Here is an 18,594-nt window from a genome sequence, read left to right on the forward strand (position 1 = left end):
AGGGTCAGAGGGATCTGGGTGTGCAAGTACACAGATCCCTGAAGGCGGCGGAACAGGTGGATAAGGTGGTAAAAAAGGCATATGGGATACTTGCCTTCATTAGCCGAGGCATAGAATATAAGAGCAAGGAGGTTATGATGGAGCTGTATAAAACACTGGTTAGGCCACAGCTGGAATACTGTGTGCAGTTCTGGTCGCCACACTACAGGAAGGATGTGATCGCTTTGGAGAGGGTGCAGAGGAGATTCACCAGGATGTTACCAGGGCTGGAGCGCTTCAGCTATGAAGAGAGACTGGGCAGATTGGGTTTGTTTTCCTTGGAGCAGAGGAGGCTGAGGGGGGACATGATTGAGGTGTACAAAATTATGAGGGGCATAGATAGGATGGATACTAAGGAGCTTTTTCCCTTAGTAGAAGGGTCAATAACAAGGGGGCATAGATTCAAGGTAAAGGGCGGGAGGTTTAGAGGGGATTTGAGAAAGAACTTTTTCACCCAGAGGGTGGTTGGAGTCTGGAACTCACTGCCTGAAAGGGTTGTGGAGGCAGGAACCCTCACAACATTTAAGAAGCATTTGGATGAGCACTTGAAATGCCATGGCATACAAGGCTACGGACCAAATGCTGGAATATGGGATTAGATTAGACAGGGCTTGATCGCCGGCGTGGACACGATGGGCCGAAGGGACTCTATCCGTGCTGTATAACTCTATGACTCTAAGGATATTCAGTTAGTGGAGGGGGTACAGAGAAGGATATTCAGTTGTTGGAGGGGGTACAGAGAAGGATATTCAGTTAGTGGAGGGGGTACAGAGAAGGATATTCAGCTATTGGAAGGGGTACAGAGAAGGATATTCAGTTCTTGGGGTACAGAGAAGGATATTCAGTTATTGGAGGAGGGGGGCAGAGAAGGATATTCAGTTATTACAGGGGAATTTCATACAACCAGCCTGCAAGACTGCACCTCCCGTCACCGTCCCCCAAAGGTCAGGAAAGCGAGGGTACTTCAATTTTGTCTCCCTTCCCCGAAGTTGCCGACTCCTCCTGGGGTACAGTTCCAGGAACAGAGCTTGACCTGTGTCTTATGTTCATTAATAAATAGACATTCTTATTATGAACACAGCTAGCTTCTTTTATTGAGCACATGTGGACTAGGTACAGTGTCTGTAGAGGCTTCCATCTTGACTGTTGCCTTGTGGGTTGCCTAGTGCCTCATGGGTAATGTAGTCTTAATATACATACAGCTGGGTAGTGTAGTCTTATACATACAGCTATATACAGCTCTACACAGCTCTACCTAGTGTCCACTATAGAATGACATGTTATTGATCATTACATCCCCCTTTCTTTGAGGTTTAACAAAATCAATATCAATCAACTTTCAAGAAAACAATAAAGATAATATCAGTAACGCTTTTGTTAGTGCTCTACAAACAAACATTTTCAAAACAGTCAACACATTTTCAAAGCTTTACATTGTACTCAAAGATTAAGTCTATCAGGCTCTTTTACTTCACGTGTGGATCTTCTCAACACGGGTAAGTCTGATGTGTCTTCATGAGATTGTTCTGGCGGTGAATGACAAGATGCAGTTGCGGCATTGTCATCGATCTGCTCTTGTATAGATCGAGGTCTCCTTGCGATATTTGCTTGGAGAGGGTTTCAGTGTTTCCTTCACTCTTCATGCCATAACTCTCAATGTAGTCAATGCACTCTCGAAAAACTGCTGGCAGCTGGATCCCATCATACAGCATAGTCCTCTCAGCAGCCTCGGCTAATGGAACACCAAAGATTGGCCTGAGGGAAGAAGGACTATCCACCGGAACTGCTTCCTGCTCTGGTACAGGCTTCTTCTTTTTCTCTTTCCACTGCTTAACATCTGCTGCGGTTATATCTTTGGACTTTTTCTCCTTGTGTTTTTCCTCTTTGTGCTTTTCTTCCTTTGGCTTCTCTTTGACCTTTAAGTCTTTTTCTTTCTTCTTGGAGAAACTAGGCTTTTTGAAGACATGGATACCCTTTGGCCTTTTCATCCTTGATGGGCTCTCTGCTTCATCACCTGAGTCATCTGGTCTGCTTATGGCACAGTTTATACAGTAGACTCTCTTGACCAGTTTTAAGTCTTCACAAGCTTTGTCACCTAGTATCGAATCAAGTCTTTCAGCCACAACAGAAAACATGAGATGATGCACTTTGTCTTTGACTGTCACTAAGTCTGCATACACCTAAGCCATCTATTTTCTGTCCATTATAGCTCTTCAGTAGTACTGACTTTTTCTGTATTTTGGGCTTTTCTTTCATATTTTTTATGTCACTCATACTGATTAAGTTTGCTTTTGCCCCAGTGTCCAGTTTCAAGGTAACTAATGCTCCATTTATCTGCAGTGGGATCATCCATTTGTCCACTTTTACTGCATTGACTTTATGTTCAGCACTGTCCATTTCTGAGGGCTGCACATTTTCTGTATCTTTTTTGATATTGTCACATGACACCATTCCTACAAAAAATGTCTCACTTAAATCAGTGTCCTCAATCACATTAACTTGTTGCCCTTTCGTTGTTTTTACTTTTGAAAAGCATTGTTTGGCAAAGTGATTCTTTCCATTACACTTTGTGCACATTTTTCCAAACGCTGGGCATTGTCTTAACTGGCGTTTGTAACCACAGCATTTACAATTAAAAATTTCATCCTCCGATTGCTTTTCATTTCTGTTCTGCCCACGTTTCTTCCCCTTGTAGGACACAGCACCGACAGCAGCATTATCACTCTTTACAATCGCATCATTATTGATTTCACTGAAAGTCTTCGCGTGCTTTCAAGCTAGCTCGCTGGCTTGGCATATTTTCACAGCATTTTCCAAATTTAGTTCGGTTTCTCTCAACAGACGTTCCCTGACTTTTTTTTATCATGAATACCAAACACAATCTGGTCACGAATCATGGATGCTTTGAGCTCAGAGAAATTACATGTCTGTGCTTTCAGTTTCAGATCAGTTATAAAGCTATCAAAAGTCTCATTTTGCTGCTGTGTCCGAGAACGGAAGATGTATCTTTCATAGGTCTCATTCTTTTTGGGAGAGCAATGTGCATCAAATTTTTTTTAGCACATCTTCTAATTTTTCTCTGTTCTCCTCTGGATTAAATACAAATGTATTAAATACCTCTATTGCCTGTGGGCCTGCAACCGTAAGCAGCAACGCTATCTTCCTTGCGTCTGGCTTCGTACCAAATCCGATGGCTGCAATGTAGAGTTCGAATTGTTGTTTAAGAGTCTGCCAATTGTAGTTGATGTTTCCTGTGAGTTTCAAACGCTCTGGTGGCTTCAAATTCTCCATTTTGCTTTTCACAATTTTCAGCAGATCTTCACCATCCTGGTACCATCTTATGTTCATTAATAAATAGACATTCTTATTATGAACACAGCTAGCTTTTGCTAGACACTTTTATTGAGCACATGTGGACTAGGTACAGTGTCTGTCGAGGCTTCCATCTTGACTGTTGCCTTGTGGGTTGCCTAGTGCCTCATGGGTAATGCAGTCTTAATATACATACAGCTCTACGGCTCCACCTAGTGTCCACTATAGAATGACATGTTATTGATCATTACACTCTGGTGCCTCGCTCAAGTGTGACCATTCTTCCTATACTAGCCTGCAGGATACTTGACCATTACTGATGAGCCTATATTGCCCACACATACTAACTTGGCAGGGGGATGGGATACAGAGTGAAGCTATAGTCAGGGGTGATGCACAGCCAAATATAGAGGAAAAAACAAGTCAGCCTGGAAGGCATAGCAAATATGTAACGGCACAAGGGAGTATGGCAAGGCTGGATGGCATTTATTTTAATGCAAGGAGTCTTGCGAGTAAGGCAGATGAATTGAAGGTGTTGATGAACACATGGGAGTATGATATTGTTGCTATCACAGAGACATGGTTGAGGGAGGGGCAGGACTGGCAGCTCAATATTCCGGGGTACAGAATCTTCTGCGAGACAGAGCGGGGTGTAAAAGAGGAGGGGGTGTCGCAATATTAATCAAGGAGTCAATTACTGCTGTAAGGAGGGATGATATCTTAGCAGGCTCCTCTAATGAGGCCATATGGGTAGAACTTAAAAACAAAAAGGGGGCAAGCATTTTGCTGGTAGTGTACTATAGGCCCCCAAACAGCCAGGGGGAGATAGAGGAACAGATATGTAGGCAAATCTCAGAGAAGTGTAGACATAATAGGGTAATAATAATAGGGGATTTCAACTTCCCCAATATTAACTGGGATAGTCAGAGTGTGAAAGGCTTAGAGGGTGCAGAATTCTTAAAGTGCATCCAGGAGAGCTTTTTGAGCCAGCATGTAGAAAGTCCTACAAGAGAGGGGGTGGTGCTGGACCTAATTCTAGGGAATGTAGCCGGGCAAGTGGTGGAAGTGTCAGTAGGAGAGCATTTTGGTGACAGTGGCCATAATTCGGTGAGATTTAAGGTAGTCATGGAAAAGGACAAAGATGGACCGGCAATAAAGGTTCTAAATTGGGAGAAGGCTGATTTTAATATGATAAGGCAGGATCTGGCCAAAATGGACTGGGATCAGCTACTTGTAGGAAAATCCACATCAGAGCAGTGGGAGTCTTTCAGAAAGGAAAGAGAGAGAGTACAATGGCAACATGTTCCCGTAAAGGTCAAGGGTGGGGCCAACAAGCTCAGGGAACCCTGGATGTCAAGGGATATATAAGAATGGATTAGGAAAAAAAGGGAGGCTTTTGGCAGATACAAAGGACTCAAAACAGTGGAAGCCATAGAGGAGTATAGAAAGTGCAGGGGGGTACATAAAAAAGAAATTAGGAGAGCGAAGAGGGGGCATGAAAAAACAGTGGCGGGCAAAATAAAGGAAAATCCCAAGGTGTTTTATAAGTATGTTAAGGGCAAGAGGATAACCAGGGAAAAAGTAGGGCCCATTAGGGACCAAAGTGGCAATCTGTGTGTAGAGCTGGAAGATGTAGGTGAGGTTTTAAATGAATATTTTGCATCTGTGTTCACTGTGGAGAAGGGCGATGTAGGCATAGAACTCAGGCAGGGGGATTGTGATATACTTGAACAAATTAGTATTGAGAGGGAGGAGGTACTAGCAGTTTTAGCGGGCTTAAAAGTGGATAAATCCCCAGGCCCAGATGAGATGTATCCCAGGCTGCTGTGTAAGGCAAGGGAGGAGATTGCAGGGGCTCTGACACAAATTTTCAGAACCTCTCTGGCCACAGGGGAGGTGCCAGAGGACTGGAGAATAGCTAACGTAGTACCATTATTCAAGAAGGGTAGTAGGGATAAACCAGGGAATTACAGGCAAGTGAGCTGAACATCAGTCTGGGAAATTATTGGAAAAAATTCTGAGGGACAGAATTAGTCTCCACTTGGAGAGGCAAGGATTAGTCAAGGATAGTCAGCATGGCTTTGTCAGGGGGAGATCATGTCTAACCAATTTGATTGAATTTTTCGAGGGGGTGACTAGGTGTATGGATGAGGGTAGTGCAGTTGATGTAATCTACATGGACTTCAGTAAGGCTTTTGACAAAGTCCCACATGGGAGACTGGTCAAGAAGGTAAGAGCCCATGGGATCCAGGGTGCCTTGGCACATTGGATCCAAAACTGGCTTAGTGGCAGGAGGCAGGTGATGGTTGAAGGTTGTTTTTGTGACTGGAAGCCTGTGTCCAGTGGTGTACCACAGGGATTGGTGCTGGGTCCCTTGCTGTTTGTAGTGTACATTAATGATTTAGATATGAATGTAGGCGGTATGATCAGTAAGTTTGCCGATGACACGAAAATTGGTGGAGTGGTAAATAGCGAGGAGGGAAGCCTCAGCCTGCAGGACGATATAGATGGGTTGGTCAGATGGGCGGAACAGTGGCAAATGGAATTTAACCCTGAAAAGTGTGAGGTGATGATTTTGGGAGGACTAACAAGGCAAGGGAATACACAATGAATGGTAGGATCTTAGGGAGGATAGAGGAACCTTGGTGTGCATGTACATAGATCTCTGAAGGCAGCAGGACAGGTAGATAAGGTGGTTAAAAAGGCATATGAGATACTTGCCCTCATTAGCCGAGGCATAGAATATAAGAGCAGGGAGGTTATGATGGAGCTGTACAAAACGCTAGTTAGGCCACAGCTGGAATACTGTGTGCAGTTCTGGTCGCCACACTATAGGAAGGATGTGATTGCTTTGGAGAGGGTGCAGAGGAGATTCACCAGGATGTTACCTGGGCTGGAGCACTTCAGCTATGAAGAGAGACTGGACAGGCTGGGGTTGTTTTCCTTAGAGCAGAGAAGGCGGAGGGGGGACCTGATTGAGGTGCACAAAATTATGAGGGGCATAAATAGGGTAGATAGAAAGGAACTTTTCCCCTTAGTAGAGGGGTCAATAACCAGGGGCCATAGTTTCAAGGTAAGGGGCAGGAGGTTTAGAGGGGATTTGAGGAAAAACGTTTTCACCCAGAGGGTGGTTGGAATCTGGAACTCACTGCCTGAAAGGGTGGTAGAGGCAGGAACCCTCACAACATTCAAGAAGCATTTGGATGAGCACTTGAAACGCCACAGCATACAAGGCTATGGACCAAGTGCTGGAAAATGGGATTAGAATAGGCAGGGCTTGATGGCCGGCGTGGACACGATGGGCCAAAGGGCCTCTTTCTGTGCTGTATAACTATGAGTCTATACACACTTTCCAGCAGGAATAACTGCATAGTGACAAGAAGCAGGAACCCTGGATCACCCCTTCCTTGGCCAAAGGGGACAGAGGCCAGTTGGAGCACCCCAATTGCTGTCTCTTGCTGAGGTCAGTTAACTCAGCACAGATTGGGAATTGATCTTTCGAAGTTCTGGTCTGCATGACCCTAGTGCTAGACTGGCAGTGCCTTTGTCCAGTCGACCACGTCAGGACCCCAATATGGTTCGTAATATCAATGAGCTGTCAGACTTATGCTGACAATCCACCGATGGACTGTATGAGGTCAGCAGGGACAGCCTGCTCAGGTCAGTGAGAGTACGCCCATTCCAATCCGGCTCTGGAAGCCGGGGGGCAGGTTAAGCTGGGCTAACCTTCTATCCTTTGGGTTATTCCTTACAGTTAGCTGGAGCCCAGAAACGGAAGAGTCTATACCAACCGGCTGGACCCCTGACTGTTTATCAATCCTTCATCCTTTAACGATTGCCCAACTCCCCCAACAACAGCTTGTGACAGAGAATTCCTCATTCCAAGCAACATTCCGGTTTTTTTCCCCAAAATCTCCTTTAATTCTGGGTGCTTATCTTATATTTGTGCCATCTTCTTAGTATCTCAAAGACCAGCGAGGTTCAATCATGATGAACTCATTATTTACCTTATTGGAACACTTAATCTTGAAGACCTGTGTCAGGTCACCCCTCAACCTTCGCAGCTCAAGTAAAGGAAGCCCAAACATCTGTAGTCTCTCTCCACAGCTGGACTCCATCATCCCTGGTAACTACCCAGCAAATCCACCCTGTACCATAGAGTAGTGTTTGTGTTACTGGGCCAGTAATCCAGAGGCCTGGACTAGTAACCCAGAAAACAAGAGTTCAAAACCCACCAGTTCGAGAATTTGCATTTAGATTTAAGAAAAAAAAAAAAATCAGTAAAAGTGACCATGAAGTTGTTGTAAAACCCAACTGGTTCACGAATGCCCTTTAGGGAAGGAAACCTGTTGTCCTCACCTGGTCTGGCCTGTATGTGACTCTAGTCCCGCACCAACATGGCTGACCATTAACTGCCCTCTGAAGTCGCCCAGCAAACCCCCTCAAAATTACTGCCGTTCAAGGAGCCGGCGGACCAGCACCACCACCACCTGCTCACGGCAACCAAGGACGGCCAATAAATGCCGGCCTTGCCAACGCCTGTAGCCGAAGAACTACTTTAAAAACCGCAGCCTAACTACGGTTTTATACAAGACAAAATTATCTTCTTGCTTTTGTATTCTATGCTTTGAGATACAAAACCAGGGATTGCATTTGTCTTTTTATGATCTGATTTCCTTGCATTGCCACCAGTAATAACCTGTGTACACCAAGGTCCCTCGACTCCATTCCAAACTTCACTTTGTTCTGGCCATGCCTTTTTAAAAAGCTGTTTTGCCCAACTTAAAAAGGTAAGGAAGTGAAATGGTCCTACCGAAGTAAACTGGATATTTACTGGGTCATCACAGGAGATTTTCTTCTGCAGGCTCAGCAGTTGCTCACGATGGCTACTCGAAGCGGCCTCAAACACCTCCTCGAAACTGTACGTTCCAGGAGGCCGACTGCCAATCACGATGATTGTCCTGAGATCTGGGAGTCTGAACAAACAGAGCGAAAACAATCAGCGGTGTCCCAATCCTGGGGTAATCTCCAACATTGACTGAGTTTCCCACAGCAGAGCCTGCACACGGAGGTTCGAGGGGGGCGGGGGAGGTAGACACGGCCCTTTCAAATCTCTCTCGCAATCATGGGATGAAAGTATCCGCTGATTGTAAGGAACATCCATCATGTGAATCCAGGCAGTCGATCCAATCACAGCGAGCGTCGGCCCATAGCACTGATTCGCCTCGAATTCGACATCACGGTGGTAAATGGGAATAAAGAGCACATTTCAGAGGTTGGGCCGAGACACATTGTTGAGGTAGAATACACTCGGCTTTATCTGTACCTGCCCTGGGAGTGTGTGATGGGACAGTGTAGAGAAACATAGAAAAAAACATAGAGATAGGAACAGGAGTAGGCCATTCGGCCCTTCGAGCCTGCTCCGACATTCAATGAGATCATGGCTGTATCTAACCCGTGCTGTACCTGTCCTGGGAGTGTTTGATGGGACCGTGTGGAGGGAGTTTTACTCTGTATCTAACCCGTGCTGTACCTGTCCTGGGAGTGTTTGATGGGACAGTGTAGAGGGAGCTTTACTCTGTATCTAACCCGTGCTGTACCTGCCCTGGGAGTGTGTGATCGGACAGTGTAGAGGGAGCTTTACTCTGTATCTAACCCGTGATGTACCTGCCCTGGGAGTGTTTGATGGGACAGTGTAGAGGGAGCTTTACTCTGTATCTAACCCGTGCTGCACCTGTCCTGGGAGTGTTTGATTCTGACAGTGTAGAGGGAGCTTTACTCTGTATCTAACCCGTGCTGTACCTGCCCTGGGAGTGTTTGATGGGACAGTGTAGAGGGAGCTTTACTCTGTATCTAACCCGTGCTGCACCTGTCCTGGGAGTGTTTGATGGGACAGTGTAGAGGGAGCTTTACTCTGTATCTAACCCGTGCTGTACCTGCCCTGGGAGTGTTTGATGGGACAGTGTAGAGGGAGCTTTACTCTGTATCTAACCCGTGCTGCACCTGTCCTGGGAGTGTTTGATGGGACAGTGTAGAGGGAGCTTTACTCTGTATCTAACCTGTGCTGTACCTGCCCTGGGAGTGTTTGATGGGACAGTGTAGAGGGAGCTTTACTCTGTATCTAACCCGTGCTGTACCTGCCCTGGGAGTGTTTGATGGGACAGTGTAGAGGGAGCTTTACTCTGTATCTAACCCGTGCTGTACCTGCCCTGGGAGTGTTTGATGGGACAGTGTAGAGGGAGCTTTACTCTGTATCTAACCCGTGCTGTACCTGCCCTGGGAGTGTTTGATGGGACAGTGTAGAGAGAGCTTTACTCTGTATCTAACCCGTGCTGTACCTGCCCTGGGAGTGTTTGATGGGACAGTGTAGAGGGAGCTTTACTCTGTATCTAACCCGTGCTGTACCTGCCCTGGGAGTGTTTGATGGGACAGTGTAGAGGGAGCTTTACTCTGTATCTAACCCGTGCTGTACCTGCCCTGGGAGTGTTTGATGGGACAGTGTGGAGGGAGTTTTACTCTGTATCTAACCCGTGCTGTACCTGTCCTGGGAGTGTTTGATGGGACAGTGTAGAGGGAGCTTTACTCTGTATCTAACCCGTGCTGTACCTGCCCTGGGAGTGTGTGATCGGACAGTGTAGAGGGAGCTTTACTCTGTATCTAACCCGTGATGTACCTGCCCTGGGAGTGTTTGATGGGACAGTGTAGAGGGAGCTTTACTCTGTATCTAACCCGTGCTGCACCTGTCCTGGGAGTGTTTGATTCTGACAGTGTAGAGGGAGCTTTACTCTGTATCTAACCCGTGCTGTACCTGCCCTGGGAGTGTTTGATGGGACAGTGTAGAGGGAGCTTTACTCTGTATCTAACCCGTGCTGCACCTGTCCTGGGAGTGTTTGATGGGACAGTGTAGAGGGAGCTTTACTCTGTATCTAACCTGTGCTGTACCTGCCCTGGGAGTGTTTGATGGGACAGTGTAGAGGGAGCTTTACTCTGTATCTAACCCGTGCTGTACCTGCCCTGGGAGTGTTTGATGGGACAGTGTAGAGGGAGCTTTACTCTGTATCTAACCCGTGCTGTACCTGCCCTGGGAGTGTTTGATGGGACAGTGTAGAGGGAGCTTTACTCTGTATCTAACCCGTGCTGTACCTGCCCTGGGAGTGTTTGATGGGACAGTGTAGAGAGAGCTTTTACTCTGTATCTAACCCGTGCTGTACCTGCCCTGGGAGTGTTTGATGGGACAGTGTAGAGGGAGCTTTACTCTGTATCTAACCCGTGCTGTACCTGCCCTGGGAGTGTTTGATGGGACAGTGTAGAGGGAGCTTTACTCTGTATCTAACCCGTGCTGTACCTGCCCTGGGAGTGTTTGATGGGACAGTGTAGAGGGAGCTTTACTCTGTATCTAACCCGTGCTGTACCTGCCCTGGGAGTGTGTGATCGGACAGTGTAGAGGGAGCTTTACTCTGTATCTAACCCGTGCTGTACCTGCCCTGGGAGTGTTTGATGGGACAGTGTAGAGGGAGCTTTACTCTGTATCTAACCCGTGCTGTACCTGCCCTGGGAGTGTTTGATGGGACAGTGTAGAGGGAGCTTTACTCTGTATCTAACCCGTGCTGTACCTGCCCTGGGAGTGTTTGATGGGACAGTGTAGAGGGAGCTTTACTCTGTATCTAACCCGTGCTGTACCTGCCCTGGGAGTGTTTGATGGGACAGTGTAGAGGGAGCTTTACTCTGTATCTAACCCGTGCTGTCCCTGCCCTGGGAGTGTTTGATGGGACAGTGTAGAGGGAGCTTTACTCTGTATCTAACCCGTGCTGTACCTGCCCTGGGAGTGTTTGATGGGACAGTGTAGAGGGAGCTTTACTCTGTATCTAACCCGTGCTGTCCCTGCCCTGGGAGTGTTTGATGGTACAGTGTAGAGGGAGCTTTACTCTGTATCTAACCCGTGCTGTACCTGCCCTGGGAGTGTTTGATTCTGACAGTCGGTGCGTGAAGTGTAGACCAGAGTACATTCAGCAACAGGTACCAGCTTGATTCAATTAACTTCCTCCGATGGTGATGGGTATTTTCTTTGCTGCTGTCAGTATCCTACAGTCGGTACGTCTGGCGAGATCCTCTCGAGGGACATTCACGTCCTTACAACCACACCAGGAGTCGGCCATTCAGCCCCTCAAGCCTGTTCTGCCATTCTATTGGAATATAGTTGATATGCATCTCAACTCAATGTGGCTTTGCTCCATATTCCTTAATATCCTTGCCCATCAAAATGTACCCCTCAGTCTTCAATCCAATTGATTCCCAGCATCCATGGCCTCCTCAGTTCCAGAGTTCCACTACCCTGTGTGTGAAGTGCTTCCAGATTTTAATTCTGAATGGCTGTAATTTTAAGATTGTGCCCCTTTATTCTGGGTTCACCCTCCAGAGGAAAGTTCTCCGTATACCCCGATTAATTCACCCCTTAATCCGTTACATTCGAGGGACGACCTGCCTAGTCTGTGCAACCTGCCCTCCTCGTTTAACCCTCTGAGCCCCGGGATCATTCTGGTGAATCTACGCTGCTCCCCTCCAAGGCCAACATCTCCTTCCTGATGTGCAGTGCCCAGGACTGAACACGTTGCTTACTTTGCAGTGTTGGCTCTGGCTCTCTCGCTGGCAGTGGAAGGTAAATGGGCTGTTGGAACGGGCAGCACGTAGAGGCGATTTTTAACCCCATCAACCTGGTGGAAATCAGGCAGGCTAGCCGTTAAAATCAGCTGGAGACTTGCCCGTCGATGTCAAGCCCGTCCCCACTGTCTGTAATCAGGAGAGGTCCATCTTTAAGTAGACATCACCAGGCCCAGACTGCAATTTCAACTGTTGGTCTGAGTGGGGGAGTCACCGAGACTGTCCCGCCAGGTGAAGGCAGCGGCTGTGGGTCTGAGTGGGGGAGTCACTGACTGTCCCGCCAGGTGAAGGCAGCGGCTGTGGGTCTGAGTGGGGGAGTCACCGAGACTGTCCCGCCAGGTGAAGGCAGCGGCTGTGGGTCTGAGTGGGGGAGTCACTGAGACTGTCCCGCCAGGTGAAGGCAGCGGCTGTGGGTCTGAGTGGGGGAGTCACTGACTGTCCCGCCAGGTGAAGGCAGCGGCTGTGGGTCTGAGTGGGGGAGTCACCGAGACTGTCCCGCCAGGTGAAGGCAGCGGCTGTGGGTCTGAGTGGGGGAGTCACTGAGACTGTCCCGCCAGGTGAAGGCAGCGGCTGTGGGTCTGAGTGGGGGAGTCACCGAGACTGTCCCGCCAGGTGAAGGCAGCGGCTGTGGGTCTGAGTGGGGGAGTCACTGACTGTCCCGCCAGGTGAAGGCAGCGGCTGTGGGTCTGAATGGGGGAGTCACTGAGACTGTCCCGCCAGGTGAAGGCAGCGGCTGTGGGTCTGAGTGGGGGAGTCACTGAGACTGTCCCGCCAGGTGAAGGCAGCGGCTGTGGGTCTGAGTGGGGGAGTCACTGAGACTGTCCCGCCAGGTGAAGGCAGCGGCTGTGGGTCTGAGTGGGGGAGTCACTGAGACTGTCCCGCCAGGTGAAGGCAGCGGCTGTGGGTCTGAGTGGGGGAGTCACCAAGACTTTCCCGCCAGGTGAAGGCAGCGGCTGTGGGTCTGAGTGGGGGAGTCACTGACTGTCCCGCCAGGTGAAGGCAGCGGCTGTGGGTCTGAATGGGGGAGTCACCGAGACTGTCCCGCCAGGTGAAGGCAGCGGCTGTGGGTCTGAGTGGGGGAGTCACTGAGACTGTCCCGCCAGGTGAAGGCAGCGGCTGTGGGTCTGAGTGGGGGTGTCACTGAGACTGTCCCGCCAGGTGAAGGCAGCGGCTGTGGGTCTGAGTGGGGGAGTCACTGAGACTGTCCCGCCAGGTGAAGGCAGCGGCTGTGGGTCTGAGTGGGGGAGTCACTGAGACTGTCCCGCCAGGTGAAGGCAGCGGCTGTGGGTCTGAGTGGGGGAGTCACTGAGACTGTCCCGCCAGGTGAAGGCAGCGGCTGTGGGTCTGAGTGGGGGAGTCACTGAGACTGTCCCGCCAGGTGAAGGCAGCGGCTGTGGGTCTGAGTGGGGGAGTCACCAAGACTGTCCCGCCAGGTGAAGGCAGCGGCTGTGGGTCTGAGTGGGGGAGTCACTGACTGTCCCGCCAGGTGAAGGCAGCGGCTGTGGGTCTGAATGGGGGAGTCACCGAGACTGTCCCGCCAGGTGAAGGCAGCGGCTGTGGGTCTGAGTGGGGGAGTCACTGAGACTGTCCCGCCAGGTGAAGGCAGCGGCTGTGGGTCTGAGTGGGGGAGTCACTGAGACTGTCCCGCCAGGTGAAGGCAGCGGCTGTGGGTCTGAGTGGGGGAGTCACCAAGACTGTCCCGCCAGGTGAAGGCAGCGGCTGTGGGTCTGAGTGGGGGAGTCACTGAGACTGTCCCGCCAGGTGAAGGCAGCGGCTGTGGGTCTGAGTGGGGGAGTCACCAAGACTGTCCCGCCAGGTGAAGGCAGCGGCTGTGGGTCTGAGTGGGGGAGTCACTGAGACTGTCCCGCCAGGTGAAGGCAGCGGCTGTGGGTCTGAGTGGGGGAGTCACCAAGACTGTCCCGCCAGGTGAAGGCAGCGGCTGTGGGTCTGAGTGGGGGAGTCACTGACTGTCCCGCCAGGTGAAGGCAGCGGCTGTGGGTCTGAATGGGGGAGTCACCGAGACTGTCCCGCCAGGTGAAGGCAGCGGCTGTGGGTCTGAGTGGGGGAGTCACTGAGACTGTCCCGCCAGGTGAAGGCAGCGGCTGTGGGTCTGAGTGGGGGAGTCACTGAGACTGTCCCGCCAGGTGAAGGCAGCGGCTGTGGGTCTGAGTGGGGGAGTCACTGAGACTGTCCCGCCAGGTGAAGGCAGCGGCTGTGGGTCTGAGTGGGGGAGTCACTGAGACTGTCCCGCCAGGTGAAGGCAGCGGCTGTGGGTCTGAGTGGGGGAGTCACTGAGACTGTCCCGCCAGGTGAAGGCAGCGGCTGTGGGTCTGAGTGGGGGAGTCACTGAGACTGTCCCGCCAGGTGAAGGCAGCGGCTGTGGGTCTGAGTGAGGGAGTCACTGAGACTGTCCCGCCAGGTGAAGGCAGCGGCTGTGGGTCTGAGTGAGGGAGTCACTGAGACTGTCCCGCCAGGTGAAGGCAGCGGCTGTGGGTCTGAGTGAGGGAGTCACTGAGACTGTCCCGCCAGGTGAAGACAGCGGGAAGAGGAGCCGGGCTCAGAAGAAGCCCAAACAGGTCAGGTTTTCTTTAACCTTTCCCTGTGGGAATGGGAGGAGCAGGAGCACGAGGAGAGAGAAGGCCACCCCTGCCCCAGGCTCCTTCCCATTCCCGAACGTGCGGCTCCCCCCAGACTCCATCCCTGTGACACACAGTCCCGGCCTGTTCCTTTGGTCCCGGCCAGTGGCCGCCAAGATCGCACAAAGTGGAGGAGAAGCATCCGGGAAGGCACCGAACACAGGGTCTCTTCGCCGGGAGCAAGCGGAAGCCAAACGCAGGCAGCGCAAGGAGCACACGTCAACCCAAGCACCCCACCCACCTGCCCCTTCAACCACTGTCTGCCCCACCTGTGACAGAGACTGTAGGTCCCGCATTGGACTCATCAGTCACCCGAGAACTCATTTTCATCCTCGGTTCTGCCTAAGAAGAGTGTACCTTTTGCTCCTCAGATCCCCTGGAGCGGCTTTGTCCAGCTCTGGACAGATTTTCTCAAGGATGTCGTAGTATTTTTGGGTCTTAAACATTGTGGGGGAGACCAGTGCCTTACAGCCAACCTGTGGAGAGAAAACAACACATGAGCTCCCCACAAAAGCATTCCAGATTACCAGAATAGATAGGCGTTTTTGCGGCCGCAATCGAGACTCCAGGATGGTGTGTTGCCTCCCTGGTGCAAGGGTCAAGGATGTCTCGGAGCAGCTGCAGAACATTTTGGAAGGGGAGGGCAAACAGCCAGTTGTCGTGGTGCACATAGGCACCAACGATATAGGTAAAAAACGGGATGAGGTCCTAAAAGCAGAATATAGGGAGTTAGGAGGTAAATTTAAAAATAGGACCTCAAAGGTAGTAATCTCAGGATTGCTACCAGTGCCACGTGCTAGTCAGAGTAGAAATAGGAGAATATTTCAAATGAATACGTGGCTAGAGGAATGGTGCAAGGGGGAGGGATTCAAATTCCTTGGACATTGGAACCAGTTCTGGGAGAGGTGGGGCCAGTACAAACGGGACGGTTTGCACCTGGGCGGGACCGGGACTGGGACTGATGTCCTAGGGGGAGTGTTTGCTAGTGCTGTTGGGGAGGGTTTAAACTAAAGTGGCAGGGGTCTGGGAACCTGAGCAGGGAGACAGAGGAAAGGGAAACAAGGAAAGAAGCAAAAGACAGGAAGGAGGAAAACAAAATTAGAAGGCAAAGAACTCAATGGTTTAAATCAAACATGGTCACAGTAAATAATAATTCATGTAGGTCTGAGAGCGTTAAAAAAAACAAGCCTGAAGGCTTATGCCTAGAAATTCAGTATAGCCACTTTTGGGGCGGTAAAGTCGGGCGGGCCGCTAAAGTTTGCGCCCGGCGCAAAGTCACGCCCCATTCGGCGATATTCAGTCGCATCGCCCCAAGAGGTTGCTGCTGCGCTAAAACAGGCGATGCACGACTATCTTTAGGCGCTAAGCGATAACCCCCCAGGCCGGGCGCAGCGAGTTGTTGATTGACGGCAGACACTCTGGCGCCGGTCAGCTCTTAAAGGGGGAGGGTGGATTTGTTTGCCTGCCACGCCCTGCACAATGCAGCCCTCAAACTAGGCCTGACCACTTCTGCTTCATCTGTGCAACACCCAGGGCTATGGAGAAGGCCAGGGAGAGAGCGCAGCGCTTCAGCGACGGTGACCTGAGGGTGCTAGTTGGCGGAGTGGAGCGCAAGCGCCATGTTCTGTTCCCAGAAGGTGGCAAGAGGCCGCTGCCCAGCGCCGACCGGAAAGCCTGGAGGGAGGTCTCAAACAGGGTGTCTTCCAACAGCGTGGTTGCCAGGACTCCTGTGCAATGCCGGAAGAAGTTCAACGACCTCACTCGGGTTGTCAGGGTGAGTACCCTTTCCAGTGTCCTCCTCATCCCTGCATGTGCACCTCACTTTATGGGCAAAGGGACCTCAAAGCCCGAATGGCCAGGCTTCACCCAGCAGCTATGGGACTGGCATGAAAATCACTTGCACATTCAGCACTTTACACACTGTACAAGCTATTCGACCATGGGAGGCAGTGCAGACAAGATCAGGGCTTCACACTGTCCAAGCTATTCGACCATGGGAGGCAGTGCAGACAAGAGCAGGGCTTCACACTGTTCAAGCTATTCGACCATGGGAGGCAGTGCAGACAAGATCAGGGCTTCACACTGTACTTAGAGGCCGTCCTTTCTCTTGCAGGCCAAGGAGTCGCACAACCGGCGCAAACGAATTGACACCGGGGGAGGCCGTCCTGACCTCAAAGAGCTCTCCGACCTCGACCAGCGTGTGGAGCGCATTATGGCAGGCCGGCTGATTGGACCCGTCGCCAGTGGAGATGCCGACCCTGTTCTGGGCACCAATGGTAAGGGCATCACCTTTTTGACTTCGCTCGTTCCACTGGCACCTCAGATCAGCATCCTTTGCCACTGTCCGACCAATGCAGTGAATGGCACCACTCATGCCTCCCTCGCTGCCGCCCTGTCCTCACTCTAAAGCTACTCTTGTGCCTTCCTGCTTTCAGATGGTGAATCGCCAGGTGAGGAGGCGGGCCCTCAAGCTGCCACTGTCAGCGCTTCGGAATACGAGGAGGAGGAAGAGGAAGCCGGCCCATCAGTGCCACCCTCAGCCGCGCTAGCCCATGGCGATGTAGGGGACACGTCTTCCCTGGAGGGGAGCCGGGGGGAAGGGTCGGAGGAGAGTGAAGCTCCGGGGCCCAGCGGCCTGCAGCAACGCGGGAGGGGTGGGGAAGCTCGGCGGACTTCTCCCCAGAGGGCGAGTGCGGCCTCCAGTCCTGCGACGGTCAGCGCAGAGGAGGTGCGCCTCCTAGAGGAAATGGCCGTCCAGGCTGAGCGCAGGCACACTGAGCTCATGGCTGCAGTGGCAAGGATGCCTGACTCCATAGAGTCTCTGTCAAGGAGTGTGCAGCAATTCGGAGCAGCACAGGCCAGGAGTCTGGAACAATTCAGTGCAGCACAGGCCAGGAGTCTGCAGGACTTCGCGACAGCACAGTCGGCTTCTAGCCAAGTGCTCAGTCGTGCCGTCCATTCACTGGCTGGTGTCATGCGGACACAGACCAGGGCCACACGGGCACTAACTGCTGCCACCCTCGCTGGGTCAGCCAGGCATCGCCAGGGCACTCGCCGCGCAGCAGCAGCCCAGCAGTCTGTCCTTCAGCTGTTTGCTGCGCATGCTGCAGTGCTGGCCCGTGCGAGTGCTAATGTCTCAGGCGACCAGCGAGCACCTGCGATCTGCCAGGTTGGCACCATTCCTGCAGCCGACACTGCCACTCCGCCATTGCAGCTGCCACGAGCCGCTGGACAGACTGCTGCCGCCCAGCCAGAGTTGGAGCAGTCAGCAGCCGGCCACTCCAAGGTCAGAGCTGGTGCAGGCCGACCCCCAAGGGCATCTGCCGTCTCGCCATCTGCCCCTCAGCAGCCTTCCCCCAGCCTTGCTGCAGCCACTGGGCTCCCATTGAGGAGCTGCTGCAGGGCGGGCAGGGGCCAGGCAAGGATGCGCAAGGCATCGCCCTCGCAGGGCAAAAAGTAGAGGTATGCACAAATGCCTGGTGCTTGTTGTAAGGCCGAGACTGGTGCAGTTGTGTTTGTGTAAGGCCGAGACTGGTGTCTTTCTTTCTTTTTGTAAGGCCGAGACTGGTAGTTTTGTGTTTTTGGAGGGGGCTTCTCCACATGAGGATGTAATGTGGGAAGGGCAGCGGTTTGCAATAAATTATTTGTTGTTAAATTGCACTGTGCATGGTTTTTTTGTTAAGTCCTGGTTGCCCTGCTCGGCTGAGGGCTTGTGGAGCGGCTACATTCATCTGCTGACATTGGCACAAGCCATTCCCTGAGAGGGGGCCTAGAACCGACGTTCAATAAGCCGGCGACGGGCGGCCCTTGTACTTCCTGTCTCCCTCCTGTGCTGGTCCTCCTCCTCCTCCTCCTGAGGTGGTCCTCCAATCTCTGGTGGCAGTGCCCGAGTCCTGCGGATAGCCAGGTTGTGCAGCATGCAGCAAACGACCACGAAATGGGAGACTCG

General features: G+C 51.5%; 1 protein-coding gene across 1 annotated transcript in view; it reads right to left on the bottom strand.

The window, feature by feature from the left end:
- acsf2 (acyl-CoA synthetase family member 2) overlaps nucleotides 1–18,594 on the bottom strand; it is a 325,180-nt gene that overhangs the window by 232,146 nt on the left and 74,440 nt on the right. The window contains exons 5-6 of the mRNA XM_085963196.1: nucleotides 15,003–15,121; nucleotides 8,165–8,327 (exon numbers count right to left, since the gene is read on the bottom strand). Coding sequence (XP_085819322.1) covers nucleotides 8,165–8,327; nucleotides 15,003–15,121 — 282 coding nt within the window. The remainder of the gene's footprint in view (nucleotides 1–8,164; nucleotides 8,328–15,002; nucleotides 15,122–18,594) is intronic.

This window comes from Somniosus microcephalus, chromosome 21 (genome assembly GCF_052327205.1).
Source record: "Somniosus microcephalus isolate GS21.2 chromosome 21, FLI_Smic_1.0, whole genome shotgun sequence".
NCBI classification, from domain to species: Eukaryota; Metazoa; Chordata; class Chondrichthyes; order Squaliformes; family Somniosidae; genus Somniosus; species Somniosus microcephalus.